The following is a 25,380-nucleotide window of genomic DNA, read 5'->3' as shown; positions in this document are numbered from 1 at the left end:
CAATCAGATGACAGGCAAACCATGTCCATCATTCGGACAGGACAAAAACATTTTCCCCGTAATAAATGCTCGATCTGAAGTTTCTTTAAGCTCTAATATTAATCAAAGTTGATGCTTTGACTCCTTTTGAGTGCTGAGAAATAAAAGCCAAAGGATCTGATGTGATTTAGTAGGAAAAAAACGTTCCATACATAGATCAATAATTCCAGTGAAGAAAAATGATCAGCTCCTCTCTTTGCATCCAATATCATCTTTACTCTGTTCATCAGACAAAGAGGTAAAAACAGTCATAATTCATTGAGCTTCCGTGTGTTTATCTGTTTTTTTAAATGTCTTTCGTCATACTAAGGGTGAATTCCAATTCCTTGCTTAACCCTCAATCTCAAAAATGCTCGAAAAATTAAGTTGAGGGGCAAGTTTAAGGGCTCCATCGCCCTCAATATGGAGATTTTCCGAGACCACCCTTGGGAGCAAGGGCTACCCAGAATGCATTGCGTGTTTTGACATGACAAAGATGGTGCCGAAAGCAGCGAAATGAGTACGCTACAAATTAAGTATTTTCTTTGTTAATAGAGATATAACAATTATGAAAACCATTGTATTATCTTAGTTTAGGCCCATATTATGGATTACTGACGTCATTGTTGCGTAACATTTATTTTTATTTTACAATATTTTGTCAATAGCCGACCGATGCGGACAAGCGATCGTTTGCTATCGTTTACTTTTCAATAAGCCGTGGTGTGTGGTAACTGTCAGCTGAATATGTCCGTGGTTGTGGTATTTGTATGAGTATCATCTTATAACTAACTGACAACCTAATAACTTGACTGACAAACAGATCGTAATAAATAATCGTGACGTAAATGTGTTCTTCTTCTTCTTTTTTGGAGTTGACAGACTGGACGCAGCTTTCGCGTTATTCTGCCCCCTCCAGTCTGAAGACGTATCTGCATTTAAGGGGTGTCCCATTTCTAAGTGACAAAATAACCCTCAACACTTGGTTTTGAGGACCAGTTAAGATTAAGGGTTGAGCTTGAGGGTTAAGATTGAGGGTTAAGATAGGAATTGGAATTGGCCCTTAGTCTGCTCATGTCCACAAAACACGTATCTGTCAGTGTAGTCCTTTAGTTTGCTTACTGAGGACAACCCAGAGTTACAACATCAGTCAGTTAACATTTCCCTGAGGAGTTAATGGTCTCAATCACTAGTTTCAGCTCTTATTCCAATAGAACACGATGCAGATTTTGTGAATTATGTTCCCATTTCGAGGACAACAGACGATAAAGCACGGCGCGTCTGAGTGGACACCCATGTGATTGACGAGTGGCATTGTCAGCGGTTTCTTTTAGTTTCGTATTCATAAACACAGACACCAGACTGGTATCAACCGTCTCCTTGCATTTCTTGTCAAGGAAGCAAATGTGTATTTCCCAAATATTAATCATAAAACCGTGACACCAAAACCAAAAAGGGGGTTACACGTGTGAGACATTTCACATCAATCATCTATAAACTGGAATAAATTGTAATATTCTTAATTAAAGTATAATGAGGAACATACTGTAATGACCAGTAATGGATAAGTCTTATAAAACACAGTCAATTTTCTCGCAGTTTAAACTGTCCAATAGATCTAAATGTTCATAAGCAAGGTATAACAACTAAATTACAATTTCCTCTAACATCACAGGGAGGTTTACGGTTCAAGACTCGATGCTTGTGATATAAAATGATATGTCAACTTTCTTGTTATACTGTCAGGTATAAAACCACTGGAAAAAAAATAAGTTAATAAGCAACCTTTATACACATCTTACAACATATTTAATGTATCCATTTTCAAATATAAAAAGGTCAGTAATATTTGCTCCAATTGAAAAATATCCACGTGACACCGTCTGTGGTCTGCTGCAAGATGGAGAGTGAAATCGTTTTTTCTACAGACAGTGATGCAGCTGAAGTCATGGAAAGAGAAAAACAAAAATCAAAGCCCTATAAATGGTTTGTGTGATAATAATTATAAAAAAAAAGACACTGCGCACATAGAATATACACTGTATATACACCTTTTTCTTTTTTTTTTTAGGAATGGTCATTTTGTTGCAACTTGACAAAAACAGAGCTTAATACGATGAGAATGGCAGTGTGCAGTTGGCAACGACACATTACATTTGACACAAAACATTGCGCTCAGTGTGGATAATGTCCGTCTGTGTTTTGTTCGTCCCAGGAGGTTGAATGAAAGCGGTGTCTGGGAGAGGAAAGACAGATGTTTGTTTGCTCCTCACGCCGGGGTCTGAGTGGGGGCTTTGATCTCAGCGGAAGCCCTCTTCTCCTTTCGGCCCGCGTACTCGCCGATGAAAGAGCCGTCCTCGTTGAACTGAGCGTCCTCGTCGCCGTAGTCGACCAGGCTGTCCCGAATGTCCCCCGCTTTGATCTCCCTGTTCAGGGAGCATTGGCTGCCCTTCAGCGGCTTCTCGTCGTTGTCGCTGCGTGAAAAGGAAGAGTGGATTTGAGAATCATCTCATTTCACCGATGGTTTCACGCCTACAGCTTACGGAGAGACAGGTTGGGCTGCAGGCGTGAGCGGTCGCTGCCTTTGCCAATGAGCCACTGTTATTGGCATTAGTGTTTACCTCTGGCTGACCAATTGGAAATGATCTCACTGACGCACATGCTGAGACAATTATTAGTGCTTCTCTCTGCATGCACCAGAGCATCTGACACAATGAAGAAACACTGAAGGGGACAATAAAATGGTGCTGAGACTGAAACTGCACAAAGTGTGGTCCTAAAATGCACTTTTACAAACTATGTACTTTTTTTTTTACTGGATTAGTTTTATTAGTAACTAACTTTCCAAACTCCCTGCTGGTCAGAAGACAGATGTTATTTAATTTTGTCATTCAGCCTCGGTAGAAATCGCACAGTTAGGCCGAATACCATTTCATTTTTTTTACGATTACCCTTTGCCTTTTTCCACTTGAAACTGAGTAACAAGGGGTTGTGTTTAAAATCTGGCCAAACAAAATAAGACCCCCCTACATTTTATGGACTATGCCCATATTTTAACTGTATGTGAAATTTAAAGGTCCCGTATTATATCCTATTTATAACCTAGTTCTGTGGTGTCCTAATGAACATGTCTGTGACATGCTTTGGTCAAAATACCATAAGGATGAAGCACCACAGCAGTGCAATCACCCTGCCAAAACAGCCCTGTTCGGAACGCTCTTCTTCGTAGTATCTCTTTAAAAAAAAAAAAAGTAACACAAAACCAAAGGGACAGGAAATGACATCAGCCACAGAGGCTACTGGGAGCGAACAGCAGTTAGCATTTGGAAAAGTGATCATTTGCAGGCTCTAGCAGGCACATTGCTGTCATATATAACATGTATCCATTGGACAGATAAATCCTCTGAGGCTGGAAGTTTGTGTAGGACTCTGTGCTGCACTGTGGAGCCAAGAATAGAACTTTTCGCGGACTTGCCCTCGCCAGCACTCTTGCGTGTTTTATAGACAATGTTGTTTTATCTCCTGTATTAAAACTGAGGAGGACCACAAAAACATTAGTGAGTCATATATCATATATAAGTATTAAAATGATTAAAAAGTTGATTTTGCATAATATGGAACCTTTAAGAGTTTCGTATAGAATGGATTCAGATTCAAGTGATTTTGACCACTATCAGACCAACACCGATACGGAGTACTGACTCATCTCTAAAAAAGACTAACTTAAAGGTGCAGTAGACAGGACTCCCTTGAAATTGTTGTTGAATAATTTCATAATGACTTTTCAGCACAGTCTAAATCAAGTGATCTGATCTGTTTTCAGGGAAGGTGGGTGCACATGATCTGTGTACGAGTCCCTTCAGTGGTATGATTGCTACTACAGTACTGGCAACAACTCTCTATGCTGCAAATAAACCTAAAATAATCTGACTATAAACTAATGTTTCAATTGTGTATCTGTTGTTTGTGAAATGAGTGAGTATAATATCAGTGTATGTAATACGGAGCGAAAAATGCCTCGGAAGCAGATTTATCTGACAATGCTGTTTCCATATGAAAACATTATAGTATAGATGTAGCCTATTACTTGGCCCTGGAGTCTCGTAATCTCCATGAGGTGGCAAATGAACATTTGCAGAGAGTCTCCAGCCAAGAGACAGTAGCTGTTACATGCTTTTTTTTTTACTCTCTCTTTGGGACTTTTTAACGTCATTTACCATTTTAATAGGATGACCCGACCATGAACTCGGGAAACAAATTTGTGACAAATTAAACAAACAAAAAAAAATGAAATCCAGTCTCAATGAACAAGTTTTTTTCTGTGACTTCATCACATCAGCAGTTGTTGTGCTATGCAGATGCCACAGATTGTGGAATTACACTGGGACTCTGTGCTGCAGCAGACTGTTATGAATTGGACCACTACAGGATTAATGAAACGTGCCCAGATATTACTGCCCTGGAGATGAGCTGCTTTCAATTACACTGATTGGTTTGAGCCTCCCGCTGTGCACTGTGCAGTCTGCATTTAGCTCCGCGAGGGCAGAAAATGGCTGCGTCTGATCGCCACTGTGGATCTCTTTATGGCGCCAAGTCTAACACACCTAACACCGACACAACATCAAAGCTACAATCACGATGTCCTATAAAGGGAGGCTAACAGTCTGACAACACTGATGTGTAAACAGCTCAGGGGACATGACTGCTGTTCATCACATACATTCCAGTTACTCAGTTCATCAAATGTCTCGAACAGAGGAGGTGTGAGGCGCCACGTGAGCCTCATGCATGCTGGGTCGTCATTTCATCCAGAGGAGAAATGCAGAGAGAGAGAATTACTGAGAGAAGTTGATGGAAAAGAGGTAGTAGCAAAAAAGAAATTCATACACCGTCGTGCGTGAAATAGCGCTGCCGTGGTTACGCTTACCTGTACTCGCAAAATGTGTCGTCATTCATGCCCTGGGACTCCACGTCTGGGTGAAGGTCTTCTTTTTCCTTTACTGCAAGAGGAGGATATCAAGAGGAGATATCAGTGGTTTCCTCAGGAGATGGCTACCAATGAAAATCACAGTTTCCCCCTGACTGGCAAACGTTGAGTGAGATTCGCGCTCCCTTATTCCCTGCACTTATTCACTGGATGAAAGGTCACTGAGATAGCAAAACTCTAATATAAATGTACATTTATATATATATGTTTTTTTCTAAATATAAATATAAATCTCAGCTGTGTGTTGTGTAAACATTCTGATTTAAAACAGTGGTGTGCAACTTAAAATATAAAGAAAAACACTGTCAAATGGCTTCACACAGAGATGAATGATCAACTCCGCACGACTCTCTCCCCGTGTTTCTCAGTATAGCAGTTTTTAGATCGTGTGTCATTCGGCAACATTACCATACTGCACAGAGAGAGTGATTTGCCTTATGTCAAGACACACACAGGTGTCAACAACACTGTGCTCCTAAAGCGAGATGATGGCCTACAGGTTGGCGTATGAATGAAAACCAAAATAAACGACCGAGGTTCAGCAGTGAAATCTACAGCTGAAAAAGCAAGAAGTTCAGAAAAATGCTCCCTCAGTCAGGTCTGATAGTATTGCTTGACAGAGCCCTTTTTCAGACAAAAAAAATGCTACATCATTTCTATTCATGAAGACCAAAAATTACCAAAAGCACTTTAAAAAACAAAAAAACAAAACATGAAATTCCATATAAAATCTAAACAATGTTATTATTTCATAAAATATACATATACATATAAAATCTAAACAATGTTATTATTTCATAAAATATACATATACATATTAAATATTAGTAGGAACAGTGAGATAAAATGTTATTTCCCTATATGCAGAGTGATAGGAAAGAAAACACATGGTGCAAGTGAGTTATAAAGGAGGTTGTTGGCGCAATGGGCGATAATGAGAACTTGATGAGAAAACAAGGGACATAGTAGCTTCTCTCTCTTGCTTTCTTTTTTTCCACTGACAAGTGAAGCCATCGTTGCTCAGACGACAACCTGATGGCCATTAGCTGTGAATAATAAAGCTGATCAGGACCCTCATGTCCACAACAGGAGGCACATCACTGAGATACCACAGTGCTTGTCATGGCAGCCACCCCGTGTGCAACATTTGCATTCTGACTCGCTGTGCTCTGCACTTTGTTTAGATTGTGGCTGGGGGAAAAGCTGCATGTCTAAATGATGGCACATTCAAATGCTCAGCACACAATATAGAAATGCTCATTTTCCTATCAATACAAAAGCCTATTTTTATGTATAAATTTGCATGAAAATAAGTTGGAGGTCTGGGGGAAAGAAAAACATATCAGCTTACATGCAAGTATTCTTGTAAAGGCTTCCAGGATAAATGGATCATTTGCTTTCATAGCAAAAAACAGGGAAATTGGAAAATAATGGTGCTCTATGCAGCTATTATTATGTAAGCAAGGTGATATGTGTGAGTGTGTGTGTTTGAACACCTACCGGAATACTTCCCTCCTTTATTTCTGTTGACAAAGCAGGCGATCAACACAATGAGTGTGAGCAGAGCAATGGCGCTCATCAGGCCGATAAACCAGCCCTGGGTGGATATTCCTCCGTGGATGCTGGCCAAACCTGGGGAGACAACAACAGTCCCGGTGACTTTGACACACCTTGGCCTTTTCATCCCGACATTTGATTGAATGTCTACATTGACAAAGTCTATCTGATGCAACAGCAGACAGTGGTGTGGGCGCTTTGCAACTCATGGAAACAGGCCAGTGTTAATATTAAACAGCTAATCCTGCTTGTCTAATTAATCAACTAAGAAATGCTGCCCACATATTAAAATTCCCCACAGTGAGTCTGTGCGGCTAAGATTCTACTGATGCCTTGAAGGGCACTGTGTTCCCTTTCTTGCTCTTTTTTTTAAAATCAATTCATGCTGTTGTGTACAGAGGCATATTGCATTCACCTGAAGAAAATCTGTATTAAAAACTCTTGTTTTTCTGAATTGAAGAGATAATAATAATAAAAAATAAATCAACTGTTTTGCTGTCATACAACCAAGGTTATACTGAAGTAAGTACCTTAAGTAAAACTTTTTTAGCAAAATAGGACAGGAAATATTATTTGAATGATTCTGAAAAACTGCTTAAAGTAGTTTTTAATAAAAACTGTCAGAAAAACAATGAAAGGTCTTTTTTTTTTTTTTTAAATGACAGTAGTTCTATCTGAAAAAGAGCAGAAAATAATATATCTACTTGATTCATAAAAAAACACCCAAAGATTGTTGTCCCAGGAAAAGATAATGAATCTAATTCCACCAAATAAAAAAAAAAAAGAACTATTGATTAAATAAATTGCTTGGTGATTTAGAAAAGTAAAGTTGCATATATATATATGCATATATGCATATATTCATATTCCTATCTCTATTTATTCAGAAAAATAAACGAGCAGAATAGTATTTTGTGGAAAAAATTATTTAGGAAAAAAATATTGTTCTTATTTTTATCATTTGCGTCAGAAAGAAAAGGTGACTGCAATATGCTTCCATAATTTAGTTTTCCCTCCAAACCTGTGGAACATCTTCAAAATATGCTGTAATTCTCAAGCCAGCTTTTAAAGGCATTTAAAAGCTGTTGCACAGTGTCATCAGTCCAAGGTTCAAGCCTGTCAATGATATGGATAACTTACGGTTGTTCATATAAAAAGAAGGCATTTGTTCTCTTTCAGATATCCTGATATTTGCAAACATGTCACTAACAGCTGAGCTGACATTTAACCACGCACAGAACTGATGGAGTAATGAGAGAAGATGAAGAAGGAAGAGAAATAGTCAGGAAGAATCGGTGAAGGGTCAAAACAGGTCAGTGAGTGTTGTCATTATGAGATGAAAGATGAGATGAATGTTATTCTTCACTTTCTGTGGAGGAGGCGAGTGCACTTACTGACATTATTGTAAGGACATATCAATTATACATGACAGAGTGAATCCCTCAACAGCACACATGACCGGAGCCATGTGGACACATAGTTAAAGGTGAAGAATAAAAATATAATTTGGGGTTAACAATCAAAAGCATGTCAAAATATTTGTTACAAGAACAGGTTGTTATCGAGAGCCCATTATCAGAATTGATTGATCATTTAATTCATAAATGACCGAAAAAAGACTAGTTCCCAGACTAGAAGGTAGGGTCTATGAATATATATATATATATATATATATATATATATGTATGTATATATACTGTATATATATATATATATATATATATATATATATATATATATATATATTTACCCCAAACAAAAAATAGATGTCTTTACCAAAGGATAGTTATCATTGTTTGCTTGGATATATGATTGATTCAATAAAGATTGTTCAAATTTAATAATAGTTTCAACTACAAATGTAAATGAAGAAAAACAAGTAAATGTTAAATTATGTGCGAGAATAACAACTCCCAGAAACAAAACAAGTCCCCACTGAGGGTTGTAGTTCTGGTTATATTTCCTTTGAGTATTAAATTATTAACGCTCCTTTATGATCACACATCTTTTTTTTTTTTCTTATGTTATTTAAATTCAAAGCTTCCAATAACTCAACACACGAAATTCAGCTTTTGAAAGTGAACAGCAGAGGAAAAACGGAAATCTAATAAACGTAGTGAATGATATGCATCATTAGTGTGGTTTTACAGCAGCTGTCTCAGCGAGTCAACAAAGCACAATCCACTTCATTTCCCCATGGCAAACATGCAAATCTTCCACTGCATCTCCAGCTCAGGTGTGTTATTTGCTCAGGTGATAATTCAGCACACAAGGACACCTGCGTCCGCTGTGCCACTGCCCACCCCAACCGCTGTACATGACACCCTCGGACTAATGTTGATGGATTAGTCCCCAACTATGGTAATTCCAATTATTAGAGCCTGGTGATGACTTCAACTGACATGGACCGCTGCACTAAAAATATCTCAAAGGCTGTCGGCTGTGGTTTTGTCACGACATTTCTCGGCTTGCTATTAAATGCTGCAGAAAGCAGCTGCTCACCCAGCAGGGAGTCCATGCTCTGGAAGACGCCCCCTTCAAAGTCAGGACGACTCATAGGAAAGTGGAGGCTGGGAAATATTCTGATATAGGAGCTCTCTACAGCTTCCACTTATCCACTTATCTCTGTGTCCTGTGCATATTACCCTCGCAGTATGAGTTCACACCTCACTGATGAAGCTCAGGAGGACATTTTTTCCTCGCTTCCGTCACTCGGCTCAGATGTTGCCCTGGACGGCTTCTTCTCCCAGAGCTGTGTTGCTGTTTACACAGTTGAAGATTACATGGAAATGTCAGGTGACTGTTGGGTCAATATCATGCCGTGTACAGAGGGACTGGGGCCCAAGAAATCAATCACTGACAATTAGACATATTTGTCTCTTTCAATCGACTCCGCTCTCGCATCAGGTTATGGATCTAGAATCCAAGATTTCCCCGCGGTACAGCAGTGAAATTAAAACCAGCTTTTTCATTAGCATCCACTTGTCTTATAACAAACAATGAAGCAGAGCTAATACTCTACAGTCCAGCTCTTGTCACCACTGGAGACAAAAGGCACATGTAATACAAAGTTCAGTGCATTAAAGATACAATATATACACTAAAAATGACAACACTAATGTTGTACTTCGTTGAGTAGTGGTCACTTGAGCCACAATGTTTCCCACACTCTTTAAATCCATGGAAATCTATGTTCAAGGTAATAGGCTGTTTCGCCTTTAAATGCCACCATTCTCTTTATCCGTCTCCACTGCTGAAAAATGACAATTGATTGAATTTAATGAGAACCAGAGCAGCCAACAACATTTACAACAAACTCAAATCTCCGACATCCACTCTGATGACTCTCCTGTGTCGGATCACTTCCATTTCCCCCCCCATGTCTCCCGTAAAGGATATAACAAAATGTGCCAAAACATTTGCTGTAACATATGAGATGTCAGCGTGTGGAAGGACATATTTGGTACTACTAGTTAGCCAGTGTGTTGTGTTTTAATGTTGCATTTCATTGTGTGTATTGTATATTATGAGAGGGCAGAAGCAGTGCCTTTTAGTGAGATATCTGCCACATTTCATCAGATATGTGATCCAAACAACGTCAAAGTCAGCACTGCACACACTGGTGCCCCGAGTCAGTCACCTGTCCAGTTTAAAGCCAGTCAACTTGGACAGTTTTCCAATTAACAGCCAGACTGATAACAAAGGTGCAGATCGAAGTCACAATTAATTAAACTTTTCATTAACCAAACAACTTCTCAACCAGACAAGAAACAAAAGTAGTGTCTGTGTCAAATTAAAATGTTCAATTCATAGCATAACAAATTGAAAAGGCTGCTATTGTATTCTTCTGCTGTATTTCTGATTGTTCTGCCATGTAATAGAAATGCAACACAATCAATCCAATCCTTGTATTAGAATAGAATGGTTAATTTGTTTTGATTGTGTTGCAACGCACCATCATTTGTTGTTGTATCTACTACTACACAATGAATATTGAAGTGAAACTTCACTTGAAAACACTCAATCGCAAAAAACATTTAAGCACTTTAAATTAAATTCCATATTTTCTCCTAAATGCTTATTCCTAGCTGAAAGAGGAGGGAAAACAGAATCAATGTGGATTATATTCTCATGGACAGGTATGCAATAGAGCTTCAGCTAAGCAGTATTTGTATGTGCATGAACACAGCGTAACAGCGGGTTGTTTTTTCTTTTGGAAACATCCCGGCAAGAAAGCCTCGAGTCTGGGGAGAAGAGGCCAGTGCTTCCAATATTTTGAATTTGGTTTGCAGAACTTGTCTGGAATGTTAAAGGCCACAATTTCCCATAATTTACATATGGAAACCTTTAATAGAGAAAAAGAAATGTAGAGAAAGTAGCTTATTAGCCTGCACAATACACACAAAAAAAAAAAAAAAAAAATGCTCTGCCGAAACCTAAAAAAGTATTTGACTCTATTTATTTCCCAACTTTTATTTGACTTTATGGTTTGAAGCCTCTGGTGTGAGAATGTGCTGCAGCTCTACCTATGGTGGAACGAGTGGGTTTGGTCACTCGGGACTTTGGAGTGCGTGGAGGTGTGGGGGAAGCTGACTTGCCTGAAAAGAAAAAAAGATCTTGTGGTTATCAATTGGGGGATAGAGCCCCGGGCGCTACCTTCTACTGTTAGCACGCATGCTATTTTCAACTCTAAAATTAGTGACTACATACATATACATCATGTAAAAAAAAAGAAAATGACATTGTTCATTTGTTTATATACCAGGTGAGATGTTGAGATGAATAAATTCAATCTTGCCTTTTAACAGCAACTTAATTAAAAAAATTTCCACATCATTAAATGGAAGAAGGATGAATGTTTGGCATGTCTGATCTTCATTCCTGGCTTCATTTAATTCGTCAGCTTGAGTTAGACGTGTTGCAAAGACTCTGCTGTTGCTAGGATAAAAGTCAATAATTCGTTTACGGTCACTAATGAGCCCAGATTAGTGTGAATTCATAATTAGGCGACTCATTACCATTACTATTAGAGAGGAAAGCGCAAACTTTATCTTTGAGACTTTGACATTTTTCTAATGAAAGGAGGCATCACAGATCTCGCTGCTGACGGCAAGGGCAAACAGCAGACAAGGTCAATTATCTGTGGCGGAACACAGTGTTTAGCATTTTCTGATAATGTACAGGAAACATAAACTTTGATAAGATGTTATGACACCCACAACTTGATGAATAACTCATCCACACCTGTCCACATTTCTAAATCTAAACATGCACTCACTACCTGCCTACAGAGCTCCATAGAAACTGTCAAACATGTCATACCCACATAGAGATTTAGAAATCTGCAATTCCAAACAGACAAGGGAATTACAGTACTGTGTCAGTGTTGACAAGATAGTTCTAAACGTATCATTAAAGGTTGATAACTTAGTTACATAACTTAGTTAAATGTCTTGTGTGTAGAAGTTACTTGGATCAATAAACAGAACATGAATCCAGTATTTAAAATTATAGTCTGTAGCATGTTTTTATGGGCAGAAATGTAACTTACTACCACTAGTACATAGCGTTGGCCGTGAGACTCACACATTTGATTGACTTCTCACGCTCTCACGCCACACCTCAAATTTCTCACGCTGAAGTACACATCACAATAAAAAAAACGGTTCTGAATTAAAATTTAGATTCTCTGCCCTTGATCAAGCATTTGTGTTTTTTTCTCCCATCGTCGTGTTTGCGCAGTATGTTATAGCACGCCGTATTGTGTGAAGGTGTAAAAACCTGCGGACATGAACGCATCATTTAAAAACCAGGAAGCGTATCGTCATTAGCAACATATACGTTCATGGAAGCGGATCTCAGTGGCTCTGTTATTGTTATCAATTAGACTGTGGCAGCAGGTACAACAAGCTCGCCGCTGTGGGGAGGATGTGGACGTACGTGTACATTCACGATAAAAAAAAAAAAAAATGTTGGGCTTAAATCGGGCTCGGGCTCATAATTACAGTTAATGTGTCAGGCTCGGACACATGTGCACAGGCTCGAGTCTATATTTATTACTATATTACTATTACTGTATAAAGCATTATGAGTATTAAGCATTAACAATCCATAAATCATATTGTATTAAGCATTTATTAAGCTTGGGATGCATAAAAAAAAAAATATACATATATATATTGGGTGTGTGGTGTTAACCAGCCATACATTAGCCCCCGCATGCCACGATGTCTCACTCCAAGGCTAACCCTAAAAAAAGTTGGCAGCCCTACTAGTATGTTTGTATAAGTGTATCATCCTTTTTAAAAAGAACACTGTTTGGTGTTCATATCCTTTCAATAAGTCTGTTATATGTACATTTTCATTGTTTTATTGTCACCTGAAATATAAGAATAGTGCTGTTTTTGACCTGCTACATGGATTCTGCCATGTGATTCAGTTGGTGGCAATATCCAACTTGGTTGCAATATCCCTATGGTTTTGATGGTAGCATTTTGAATCTATTAAACCAGTGTTTCCAAACCCTGCTCCTCAGGGAAAACTGTATAGGTGTATACGGTATAAATTTCACAAATCACATCGCAATACCCGTCGAAAAATATATAGGTATGACATGCTACAGTTTCAACATAGACACAGATCTACATACTGAGGCCAACAGTGGAAGCCATAGTGGAAGCTGCAGGAAAGAACAGAAAACAATCAAGGAAAAGGACAAAGCAGACAAACATTGCGTCGCTAAGCAACAGATTACACAAGCACACACACACATTTTAAATAATAACACGCAGTATTATGAGATATTGCTGACAGCAGTGCTCTTTTTAGTGGCAGGAGAGTGATGGCGAGAGAGTAGAGTTAACTGTGCACAGTAGAGTTAGCACAGAAAACTAAAACGCTCAGCGCAAACACACACAGGCACACAATAGCTCTACAAAACTGCAATTCATTGTCCTTCTCACCGTTATCAATTGGTCTGGCTTTTCAGCATGCAAAAAAAACCCGTACCATTAAGAGCAAATTAGCTTTCTTACTGTGATTCCTCTACAACACAAGTTGTTTATTGCATATTTAGCACCTGCAGTGTGTTTCAACATTACATTGGGCCAATTAGTTTATGAAAAACAAAACTTGTGCTCCTGCTGCGGTCCGTTATAGGGACACTCGGGGGACTCCACATTTTCCTACTATTATTATTATTTCCAGTCCGATCATTCGTACCAGTGTCCACTATCGCTCAGGAGCTCGGCTAAAGTTTGTATCTTGAGTATCTCTCAAGATACGACTTGTAATTGAAATGAAAAAATGACACGCTACAAGCCGGCTCATTATGATTACTAACCCACCGACTTCTTCATGATTACACAGTTCAGCATCAAAATCTACAGTTTGCCTCCTGCTAAAAGCTATTTTCTTTTCTTAGCTGATTGTTTCATAGCTCATGCTCTCTGTCCAATCAATAAGCACTTTCTCTCTCTGCTGACAGTGATAAATGAAAACCTCCATGACACCCATATAAAATTGTTTATCCACAAAAATTACTTCAAAGGAGTTATGAAAAGCTTGGCTGCTAGGGAATTAATCATATTCTGCAAGTTCAATTCCATTTTCAAACAGTGACACGGCCTCGTCACCTACAGTTGATTCCTCAGCCTGAACGTGACCTTCACTCACTCATCCACACTCACATAAAAGAGTAACCAAATATACACTACCAACTACAGAAAGCTCTTTCCTGACCCCCCACCCATCACTCACTTGTTTCTAAGGTGGTAGTGCACTCCTCGCTAACAACAGGCCCGCAGCCCACTGTGGTGCAGGAGCGCAGGTAGAACTTGTATTTGCTCAGGGGCTCCAAGTCACGCAGGATCCGTTTGGTCGTGAGAGGGTTGCTGATGTCGACCGTCTGCAGTGGCCCCGCCTCTTCTGTGTCGTTAACTAGATGTACGAAAAAAAAAGGTGAAAGATTATTTAAGGGCAGTCGTTCCCTGCTGCACTGTGAGAAACACTACCTTAGAGTCAAAATATGTCCGCACATGTCGGACTCTGGATCAACGGCAACAAACCCAAAGCTTAGTACTGTGGGCTTTATTTATTTTAAATGCCTCGTATCGCTACCAACATTTTACTAAATACATTTCTCCTTGTCTTCAACATGTGACATGAAGCCACTTCATCTTAGTTTGCAAATTAAATCACACTAAGTGCTGCTCTTGGTCATTTTCTGTAGTGTTCATTTCAAAAGTATTTTTTTATTTTTTTCCCCAGAGAAAATTAAGTACTTTTGGTCACAGTCTTAAATTTATGATGGAACACTCCATCGTAGAATTATGGAACGAACGGATTTCCACACCCACCCCTGTCACCCTACATATATAAAAACATTCTAACAGCTCCTATGCAAACACAGACCTAAATTGTACTGAAATTACAGTCACAAAAGGTGACACAAGTGACCTTATTTTGAATTGCTATTGGCCATGACTTGATATTCTGTCTTATCCTTATATCTCGTTTGCACTTCACATTTTTAAATAAACGACAGCATTACATATATTTTTCAATGATTATACCTAATCTATTGCCTTCATCATTTGTGTGCTGCCTGTCTCCATTCATCTCTGAGTGAAAACATGACTTCTGATTTGACTGGCGGAAAACACAAACTTCACCGGTTTACGAGCATAAACTAATAAAATTTGATTGTTTTTAGTCTCGTCATAATACAGTAGAATAACGTAAGTGTCCTTTCCGTCTGCCTCCATCAGAGTAGAAGCACAGATCCACCCAGTGGCCAATGGTGTCATTTTCCGACAACTACCTATAAGGCAAGTTGTGTCTGTGTCTGTCTGTTTGTGACAGGCATATCTAGCGGACCGTTAGTCAGGTCGTCCTAACACTTTGGATATGGGTTGAGCATGGCCCGATGGTGTGCATCCTTGATTTTCAATTTTTTTGGAGGAAACAATGAAAAGTGCGCTCTTGAGAATCTGTAAACACGTTTTACTAAGATCTACTTGGATCCCCTGTATTTCATCGCGACTGGACTCGATTCTCGTCATAAAGATCATGTCATATATGGATGTGTGGATATAACTGCGCACAGAGAAATTATCCATTCTGCGTTGGATATGCAGAGCCCCCTTGTAGCGGCGCACAATGCAGGAGAGAGAGAAGAGCAGAGTCAGCAGGGGCGGTGTGGAGAAAAAAAAAGGCCCGCACCAGATGAGGGGCACCTTCTATAATTGCAATGCCTTGACACACAGTTAAAGCCATAACAACAAAATTAGATTAAAATACAATGTTACAGTATTGGGAAAACAATTAATTAGTTTTTTTTCCATTTTGAGTTAGACTTACCCTCACTTCATGAGTCACCATGATGGTCTTTCAAAAAGCCTCAGAATGCCCCATTTTACCTCAAAAGCTTTGCATGCCCAGCAATTTTTTTATTATAATTTTTTTTTCACCCAGACTCTAACTCATAACCCCCAGGCAAATTGAGTTTGAGACCCCTGTTTTACACGGTTCACCGCAGAACATGGTGTTATACTGAAATGAAGAAGTCGGTGTCCATTCACCAATACGCGAGCACATATTTATTTTGCACTAGCATGCTACTACTCTGCGGCTAACTTGGCGAACTTGTTACCAAAGGTAAGCTAGCGAGGCTACGATTAGCATTAGCGTAGGGAAACTTCATTAGGCACAACGCAAATGTTTTCATTTTCGATTAGCAGTAGTGCAGCTAGATGTTGTGACTGTCAGCCACGGCAGCCTTAACGTTCCTTATCTGCATTACCATAACTGAAAAATCTTCTTCAGCTACCATAATAGGAATACATACTTCCTGGCACTGCACTAGTTCTGTCAAATTTCTCTACGGTGGTGCATCAACACTCACTATTATATTTACTTTCAGTGACAATTTCATTCAGGTTAATTATAAAATAATGATCCAGCATGTCATTAAAGCTCCAGTGTCTAACCTCTGTCTTACAAAACACTGCTAGCATCACTACTCCATATTTCCCCCCTCCAATGAGGAGCACAGGGGAAGCAGTGAATCAAATACAATAAATGGACTTTTCTTCGCGGTTCCAATCTAAAGCTTAAAAACAACCAACTAGAAGTAAAAACAGACATGTACTAAGTTTTTTCAGGGAGTGACAGAGACGCTGCTCAGAGGAAGACATGTCTCCTCCTGCTTTGTGACACTCACACAAAGGCTGTCGGCACGAATCAGGACTATGAGGATTAGGAGGAAACTTTTCTTGGGTGCTTCTTATAATTATCAGCCAAGGAGGCGGACAGTGACATCAGTCTTTCACCACTCCTCAGGTGAGCCTGAAAGGATTGCTCGAGGTCCATATTCTTGCTATTCTCTGCTGTCTCCTTGTCTTCCGTTAATAGTGTCACTGTTATTCTTCTGCTGTCCCACCGTAGAAGACATAACGCTGCGTGTAGTGCGGGAATGCACAGACACAAAAAAAAGAATACTGCGATAACGTGAAACACAGAGAGTATTGTTTGGAGCTGATCGGCTTTTTGAATGGAACAGACATTCATCTATATTTGAAAAAGTTATGCATGACAGCTTTAAGTGTTTACCACAGACATACATGAACTGACTAACCAGGTCTGGCTTCTGAGGTGTAGGCAATTAAAAATGACAACTAACAAAAACGTAACACAGCAGCTTTTAGACATAGTACAGTGTACTCAACTGTATTAGAGTGGGCGGTCATTCTGGCAACAGGACTCTATCCAGTATGATACGGACAATTCATTTGTAGACAATCATTTAAAGTATCAAACAAAAGGAATACAATTTCAATTGTTTACTTTTACTTTTTGTTTTTTGTCACAAGTGTTCAGCTTGTGCAGTTTCAGAGCTGCAAATCCTCCAACAACTGGCCTTTCAAAACACGCCCCACTGACAATTACAAGACATTTCACCAATGCCAAAGAAAGCAAATGTCACTTGTCACAGTTGTGAATTGCATGTTGTTCGTTTTTGGCATTATTGAGGATTGAAGACTTGTTATTTGCTGCTCTCTCTTTTTCTTGATAAATGCCCCTTTCAACCCCATTTGAGTTTAACAAACGCATGCATTTGTATAGCGCACATTTACATGCGTAACATCCTCGTGTTGTTTTCTGCACTTTGACTATGCTGTGATGGGATCTCATTTTTCCCGACGTACAAAAAAAAAACAGCCTAGTAGGTAGAGCACTGGCATTTATGTTCTTTGTAACAAAAACAAACACAGCAGGTGTTGAGGTGACCTTTGCTGTGAAAAAGGTGCGACGTCTCTTTGGTAGCAAACGGCGACAAGAATGTATTGGTCTACACCTCTTTTTCCTCCTGCATACCACCTACTGTGATCAGACATCGCCTTTTTTGTGATGTTTCGAGCAATAAAAGCAATCTTTTTCTGGTAAATTATGCAATACAAGCTGGTGCCAAGAAGAGGCCACAAACATCGTCTTTCTTCTCTGTGGATAGATTCTTTCTCACTTATCCAGACACAGTGATGCTGGTGCACATGATCTTATAGGCTTGGTAATAACATCCATCCTGAGAAACACAATCACAAGTGGGCAGTGTTAAAACTGTAGTGTGTTGCTTTTAAATATAACAAATATCCATTACATTCAAAGTAATGACCTATGACATCACACAGTGCTGATTAAGCTCCACATAGCGCTCTCTGAGTTTCTTGGTAGAGCAGTGTTTAACTCTTATGCCCAGTCACATAGTAAGTGACAAACTCATTCAGCAGTTTGATAGGATAAACACTGCTCTGCTGCTATATTCACACATGCGCTCCCTTGGTCACACTACTAGTATTGCTTGACCTAGCAACTGATAAATAATGTTTAATTGTTTCTGTTTGCAAAGACCAAACAGAAGCAGAATAATACAATCAACAACAACAAAAGTTACACACTGCAGCTTTAAACGTGTCTGTTCATTAGTCATAGCAATGAGTAGAGAGAGAGTTATAAAGAAAAGTTGAGAGGGGCTGAGTAAATCAATGCATGCAGCTCTACCATGAAATAAGATTTGAACGAACAGAAAAAAAAAAAAGCATGTGTTGATCGGGGTTAATACTGTGGCTGTGTCTACAAATAACTAAACACATGGGCTGTGAGAAGCGTTTCACTCGTCTGAGTTCACTGTCAAATTGCAGTGTGTCAGATGGTGTCAGATGCGGAGGCTGTATTTGCATACACACATTCGCACAAGACCAACCCTGAATGTGATTTTTAATGGCGACTGTATCTGAAGATGCATTAAAAAAGCATTTAGGTGCGTTTGAATTGAACTGTGATCTGAACACTTGTAATCGGGTCACACAGGATGGACGTTAATACCACGTCTAAATGGGGGGAAATTGAGTGAACTGGCGGAAGGCTGCAGACAAGCAATATGTCCAAATATTATTCAGCCTGCAGGGCCAAGTGGGCTGGCCTCGTTTAGTGTAGAATAAACAAAGACTCTGAAATCTCTAAATTACCCAACCAACCGCGAGAGTGAGTTTAGCCCAAAGGAGAAGCAAAACAGAATTAATTGTAGCCATTATCCACCCGTGTGTGTGTGTTGTTATGTCAGTGGAGTATAAATTTCACCTGTTCCTCTCATGGCAATTTACTGCACTATAACTAAAAGTATAGAATAAAATGTGCACACACACAATTGCTAAAAAAAAACACATAAGTTTAACTTATGTACATATAACTTTACCTTTAGAAAAAAAAAAAGCATGTATATGACTAAAATGCTCAAATGCACACTTCTGAGACAATTATCTTTGTTTTGTCTTGGTTTGTCATGTCTGTGTACAGCACTTTTGGCCAACTGTGTTTTATCAACTGTGCTTTATAAATAACGTTGGATTGTCAGGTGCCATGACAAGCTTACTGGTAGGGTGCCTGGCTGTTCTTTAAGGAGCCGTTTTCATGCAACTATGAGACATGACCATTTGCTTATTTGACTGAAAACAATAAATGAGTTAGTTAGTTGATGCAACTATTTTTTAATTTTATTAAAAAGCTACAAAACTGAACTTATTTTAATCAATCTCTGTAAATATACCTAATTGGTCGTGAATCAAAAAAACAAAACAAATACAAACAAAGACAGCGGAGTGTCAAGATCCAATTTCCCTCACAGCAGCTTTGCTGATCAATGCGCATGTAAACAACAAAACAAAACAAATTAAAACAATACAATATCCAAATCTGTGTGCATCCTCTCCTTCAGCAAATTATTCAGGAGCTTTTTTGGAATGATGGAGGTTTAAAGCTTTGTATTTCAGTGGACAAAGACCAGTTTGACCTAATTTGTTGTCCCAAGTTAGAAAAGCTAGACTCAAAATCCTTGCTGCATTCCAAAAAGTTAATATATTTCCATCTCATTGCAATAGATGCAAACTACTGCCTACTCAGCAGCGAAGGAAGCTTCATGATATATAAAAAACATTGATCTTCTTCTGTGGCAACTTGACACAATGATCAGAGGTTTCACATTTCAAAGCGCTTTAGTTAGACCTGTTAAAGGAGCCTATTACCACATGGTTGATGTGTTAAACAACATTACAATAGTGAAACGTGTGAAACGTGAAGCGATTAAAAGGCTGCTCTGAGGATGCGCGTAGCTCTCAAACAGCTGTCCTGCAGCTGGAGATTCCACTTGTGTCACCGATACCCCTCGACATTTCTCGCCTGGCTTCCTACAAGACGACTTCAAAAAAAGTCACACTTCAAGGAGTCCATCAGCTTTATGGCTGTGGCACAATGAAAATGTCCTCCCCCCTTGAAATAGCGTATGACATTTGGCCCTCTTGTGCAGCCGCCAAATCAAAGTCAATTAGCCGGGACATGTGGTGCTGTAACGCTGTTAAAAGTTAGATGTTAAGCTTTGGTGTGACTTTTGTCCTTACAGCAAAGTGAATGTTTGCATGTGATGTGCTAAGTGATGCTATCCCCTTAAGACCGTAAGCCAAGCTGCAGACAGTATGGAGTTAGTAACACTGGACCTTAACAGCCTGTGACACAGAGGCCTTGGTCAGCACTCGTTTAGCCAAGATTGGGACACACAGGGCAGTAGACGTCACCCTGACAGGTTTCCTATACAAACACTCTGACCTCACTGTGACCCTATTTTAGCAGCACAATGATTTTTGCTTCCATGCTCAGGATCATGGATTAGACAATCACCAGGGAATCTAAGATAAATCACTGCTCTTTTACCGATACGCTCAATAAGTACTGCACACACTTGTATTTAAACTGTACATGGGTCAATGACAAATAAAGCTTCTAAAAAGGTATTTTTTTTAAGTATTTTCAAAATGGATGTAATGCATATTTTTGAGTCCAGAACAATGTGCTTGAACATTTCTCATATATGGTTTAACTATTCTAACTGTTTTAACTCGTTTTTTAACAGTATCTTTAACTTCACAACAAAAAAAGTCAGGTGGCACAACCAACTATTTATAAAAATATATATACATTCCTAATAGTGCTGTCAAACGATTAAAAATATTAATCGCGATTAATGTCATAGTTAACTAGCGATTAATCGCAATTAATCTCACATTTTTATCTATTCTAAATGTTCCTTGATTTCTTTTTGTACCATTATTTTTCCTCATTTTAATACTCTTATCAACATAGAAAAGTGGATTGGCTTGCTTTGTGTTAATGTTATTTGCATATTTTGGCATATACTGTAGTGTAGGGCTGAACAATTAATCGAAATTTATCTAAATTGCAATACAAATTACTGCAATTTCAAGACACAATATTTATAATATAACAATATTATATATATATTATATTTTGGCTTGAACAAATATTATTTGTGATGTGAACACTATTAAACTCAAGGGGAAAACAATATTTTTGGAGCAAGACTGCTGCATCGACCGATATATCTAATGTATGTGAGTTCAGTGTTTAAGGATGAGACACAGGTATACGTACTGAGCTGATACTCGAGGAGGTACCCCGTAAGAATCCCATTAGGCTCCAGTGGTGGGGCCCAGACAAGGGAAACAGTGTGTTTCTGAACATCTGTGACCCTGAAAACAGGATTTTTCTCCGGGACTGTGAGGGCAAAAGAAGACGACACACACAGAGTAAGCATTTGGTTGGATTCTGCAACCCAGTTTCCTTGGCTATTATTAGATTTTCTCTTCAGTAGTGGCGAATCGATAGACTTCATGCTGTTTTTCCACAAACCCACCTCCCTCTGGGGTTTTGAAGTTGACGGGATGGCTGCCCGGGCCATTGCCCCGCCCGTTGAAGGTCATAACAATAAGACTGTATTCGGAGAAAGGAGTTAGTCCTGGTAGTGTGGCGTGGTTCCGGTCCCCGGGGAATGTCAGTGTGGTTTTGTCTCCGTGGCTTTTCTTTGAGTCCACCAGGCTGCGCAGACGCCACCAGTTTATCTACAATATTACAGACAGTCACACACTCAAAGACATCAAAGTTTACAAATTGAGGTCTTGATTAAGTTATTATTAATCTTTCTTCTCTGGTATCTTCAGCAAGAGACCATCAAGCTGGCCGAGCAAAGGACAAGAGAGTGGGGTGAGAAATGCAAACGCTGAGGGCAAGGTCATGGCCATTCCTTTTAAACTGTGTCTAAAATCAAAGGTCTGTTTTTAAAGAGTTACCCTGTAGCCTCCCAGATGTCCATGTAGCTTGTCCTTGTGTACACGCATCCAGCTAACCTTGACCAGCGTGCTGTTCATCACTTCCACAGCAACATCATCAGGCGCAGCAGAGGGAACTGCAAAGGCAAACACACATTAGACTTCACAGTAAACTAAAAATGAGTCAAGGGGGAAAGCAGAGCAGTGGGGGGGAGACTTAAAGTAATGTTCCTGAAAGGTACTATTTCATTATTACTAAAAGACAAAAATACGAAACACATAGATACATCTGGAGATCAGCTATTTAGAGAAACACCCACTGGGTATTGATCAGTCAATCAATACAAAATAAGGGACTAAGGAGAATAAGGGGTAAGTAAATACAGTTTTCTAACATCACATTAGAGCAAGGACACTATCATGACCTGAGGTGACCTCCATGGGGCAAGTCCAGAAGAAAGCTGAACACAGGAAGTAGAGGAAGGGTCTATAAAGATTGTGGCTTCATCCACCACTCTGTTTTATTTGAAAATGGCATTTTCAAACTAACAATCTGCATCCAAACATGTTGTGCAGCTCTGAATCAGGAGAAATTGTTACTTTGCAGGTGCGTTACATACAAACACACCTGCAAGGATCATGTGACTATTCAGGTACACTGAGCATGCACAAGCTGCTGCAGACTCTCAGTTTGCTTAGTTTCAGAAAATGCCACAAATGAGAAACAACAACTCAGAATAACAACAAAAACAATGGATCATCAGCACTCTAAAAAAGAAAAAGCAGTGTCTGGATGCATCTTATTCGGGATCTGTGTCTAAAGCTAATTTCAGAGTGAACAAAGACCAGTTTCACCTACTTCTTTGGCCGAGTATCCAAAGATACACTGAAAGTGCCTGCAGCGTTCAAAAATGTTGGATGTTATTTTTACCAGATTTTATCGCACAGCAGATGAAAACACACACACACCACGTGTGAATGGCCCTGGAAGTTTTTGGTGGCTCTTAAACACCAGAGTAGTGTGAAAATCACTACCACAAACACAAACAGCGTAGTGTGGAAATCACTACTACTAACATAAACAGAGTAGTGTGGAAATAGCTCGCATTTCATTATGAAACTGTGAGGCCTGATTCACAGTAGTCACATGGCGGTGTGTAATTCATGATACAGCTACATTCTGTCATGTTTTTTAATTTCAGCACCCATAACAGATGAGAACATTCACACTGCCACTATAATTTTGGCATTATTATGTAGAACAAAACCTTGGAACTTTTAAGCTTCTCCTCATTCTCAAATTATGTTTAAAGTTAATCACGTCCAAACCGAGCGGTAGAACTTAAAAATGTCACCGTGAAGCAGAGAGCGCGGAGGGAGTGCACATTTTAATCTGATACTACATCATTCTCTGTAAACATCACATATAATGAAGCTACGTTGGCTACTTTGCACTTTGGCAGCTCCAAATGGAAGTCAGGAGGTGAGTGTGAGGCTTTGTGCAATTCTATCTTCTAATTCCCAGAAAACAATTTAAGTTCATGTCAGTAAACTCCAGACATATCCAGCTGGACGATCTGCAATCTCAACTCCACAGGAAATAGCAACAAGAAAATTAATCGCTTTAGCTTTGGTCAAGTTCTCTCATCAAGTTAATTAAAAATATATATTATGTTAACAGATTCTATTGATTATATGTTGTACCAGCATTTTGTCAAATGATGTTTAGTCCATGTCTCTAAACCAACACTATTATTGAGCTTATAGTTGTTGAGGGGTTAAAGAAACGGCACAGCAAGCAGATGAACAGATTAATGACATCATGTTTGACTAAGAAAAGCATTTTTGTCCAACCACCTTGTAAGTAAATGTGTAATCATAGGTTTTTGGTTAAAGGTGTATTTGAGTTGACAGCTGACAGTGCTGTGCACAGCCCTGTGCTGGGAAACAGATGGAGACACAGCTCTTGCTGAAAATATGGTTGCCGACGGGGAACACAAGCACCAACAGATTTTAACCACTTAACAAAAGGCTCCCTTAATAAGTCTATATGATATCTCTGAGCATGTTTGAGACTTTATCTCACTGTTAACTGCACTTTTCACTGGTAACAGACATTCTGTACACCCTGCACCAAAGTCCATGGAGAAAACATTCATGGCCATGAACAGGAGTTGTTGACACACTATTGGTCAAATGACTTATGTTGCATCTATACAGTTTTAAATCCATTGTTCTGATTCGCCTTAATGACACCAAACCAGCAGCTCTTGTCTCCAAGCAAGTTCATTTAAAAACATTTTTCTTTGGATTTTGGTCTGGCAAAACAAGCCGTTAACAAACTGCAGATTCCTATTGGAAAACACAAACTTTTTTTTAAAGGGGACATATTATGCTAAATCAACATTTTAATCGTTTAAATCTTTATATTTGGGACTCTGGAGGTCCTATCAGTCGGCAAAGTGTGAAAATAGATTGCTCAATCATGTTTTTGTGCTCCTCCTCAGTTTAAGTACAGGAGATAATACACGCGATGTTGACTTCCACGCTCATTGAGACGTCACGATGTGCTAAATTCCTGGGATTGTTGTCTCGCGGAGCTCCGCTATGTCTGTAAAACACGTGACAGTGCTGGCGAGGGCAACAGAATTTGAAAACCGGAAGTCTGCGAAACGTTCTACTCTTGGCTCCACAGTGCAGCACAGAATTCTACACAAACTTCCAGCCTCAGACGATTTATCTGTCCAGTGGATTCATGTTATATATGACGGCAATGTGCCTGCTAGATGTAAAAATGTAATTTCTTGTCCCTTAAGTTTCGTTTTACTTTTTTTCTTCTTCCTTTTTTTAAGAGATACTGCTGAACAGAGCGTTCTGAACAGGGCTCTTTTGACAGGTGAACTGCTGTGGTGCTTCTTTCTTATAGTATTTTGACCAAAGCATGTCACAGACATGTTCATTAGGACACCAGGGAACTAGTTTAACTAGAAATATAGAAATAGGGTATAATATGTCCACTTTAAGAGGGCATTTACATATTTTGGCAATTTACTATGTCTCAATACGACAACCACACTTTTAAAAAACCTATAAAACTACACATGTAATAAAAACAAATTTGTCCTTTATAGTTAACATTTGGAGAAA

The 25,380-nt window shown here is 39.1% G+C and overlaps 1 protein-coding gene across 1 annotated transcript in view; it reads right to left on the bottom strand.

The window, feature by feature from the left end:
• Window positions 1-2,287: 2,287 nt before the first annotated feature.
• chl1b (cell adhesion molecule L1-like b) overlaps window positions 2,288-25,380 on the bottom strand; it is a gene marked incomplete at both ends in the record, with an annotated part of 40,611 nt that continues 17,518 nt past the window's right edge. The window contains 9 exons of the mRNA XM_083891940.1: window positions 2,288-2,492; window positions 4,946-5,018; window positions 6,506-6,637; window positions 11,089-11,160; window positions 14,321-14,500; window positions 21,560-21,682; window positions 21,822-22,026; window positions 22,255-22,370; window positions 22,659-22,694. Of these exons, the coding sequence (XP_083748066.1) occupies window positions 2,288-2,492; window positions 4,946-5,018; window positions 6,506-6,637; window positions 11,089-11,160; window positions 14,321-14,500; window positions 21,560-21,682; window positions 21,822-22,026; window positions 22,255-22,370; window positions 22,659-22,694 (1,142 nt within the window). The remainder of the gene's footprint in view (window positions 2,493-4,945; window positions 5,019-6,505; window positions 6,638-11,088; window positions 11,161-14,320; window positions 14,501-21,559; window positions 21,683-21,821; window positions 22,027-22,254; window positions 22,371-22,658; window positions 22,695-25,380) is intronic.

The sequence above is a fragment of the Microchirus variegatus genome (assembly GCF_963457635.1).
Source record: "Microchirus variegatus genome assembly, chromosome: 7".
NCBI lineage: Eukaryota > Metazoa > Chordata > Actinopteri > Pleuronectiformes > Soleidae > Microchirus > Microchirus variegatus.
The sequence above is the reverse complement of the archived record's forward strand: the minus strand, read 5'-3'. Positions and strand labels throughout refer to the sequence as shown.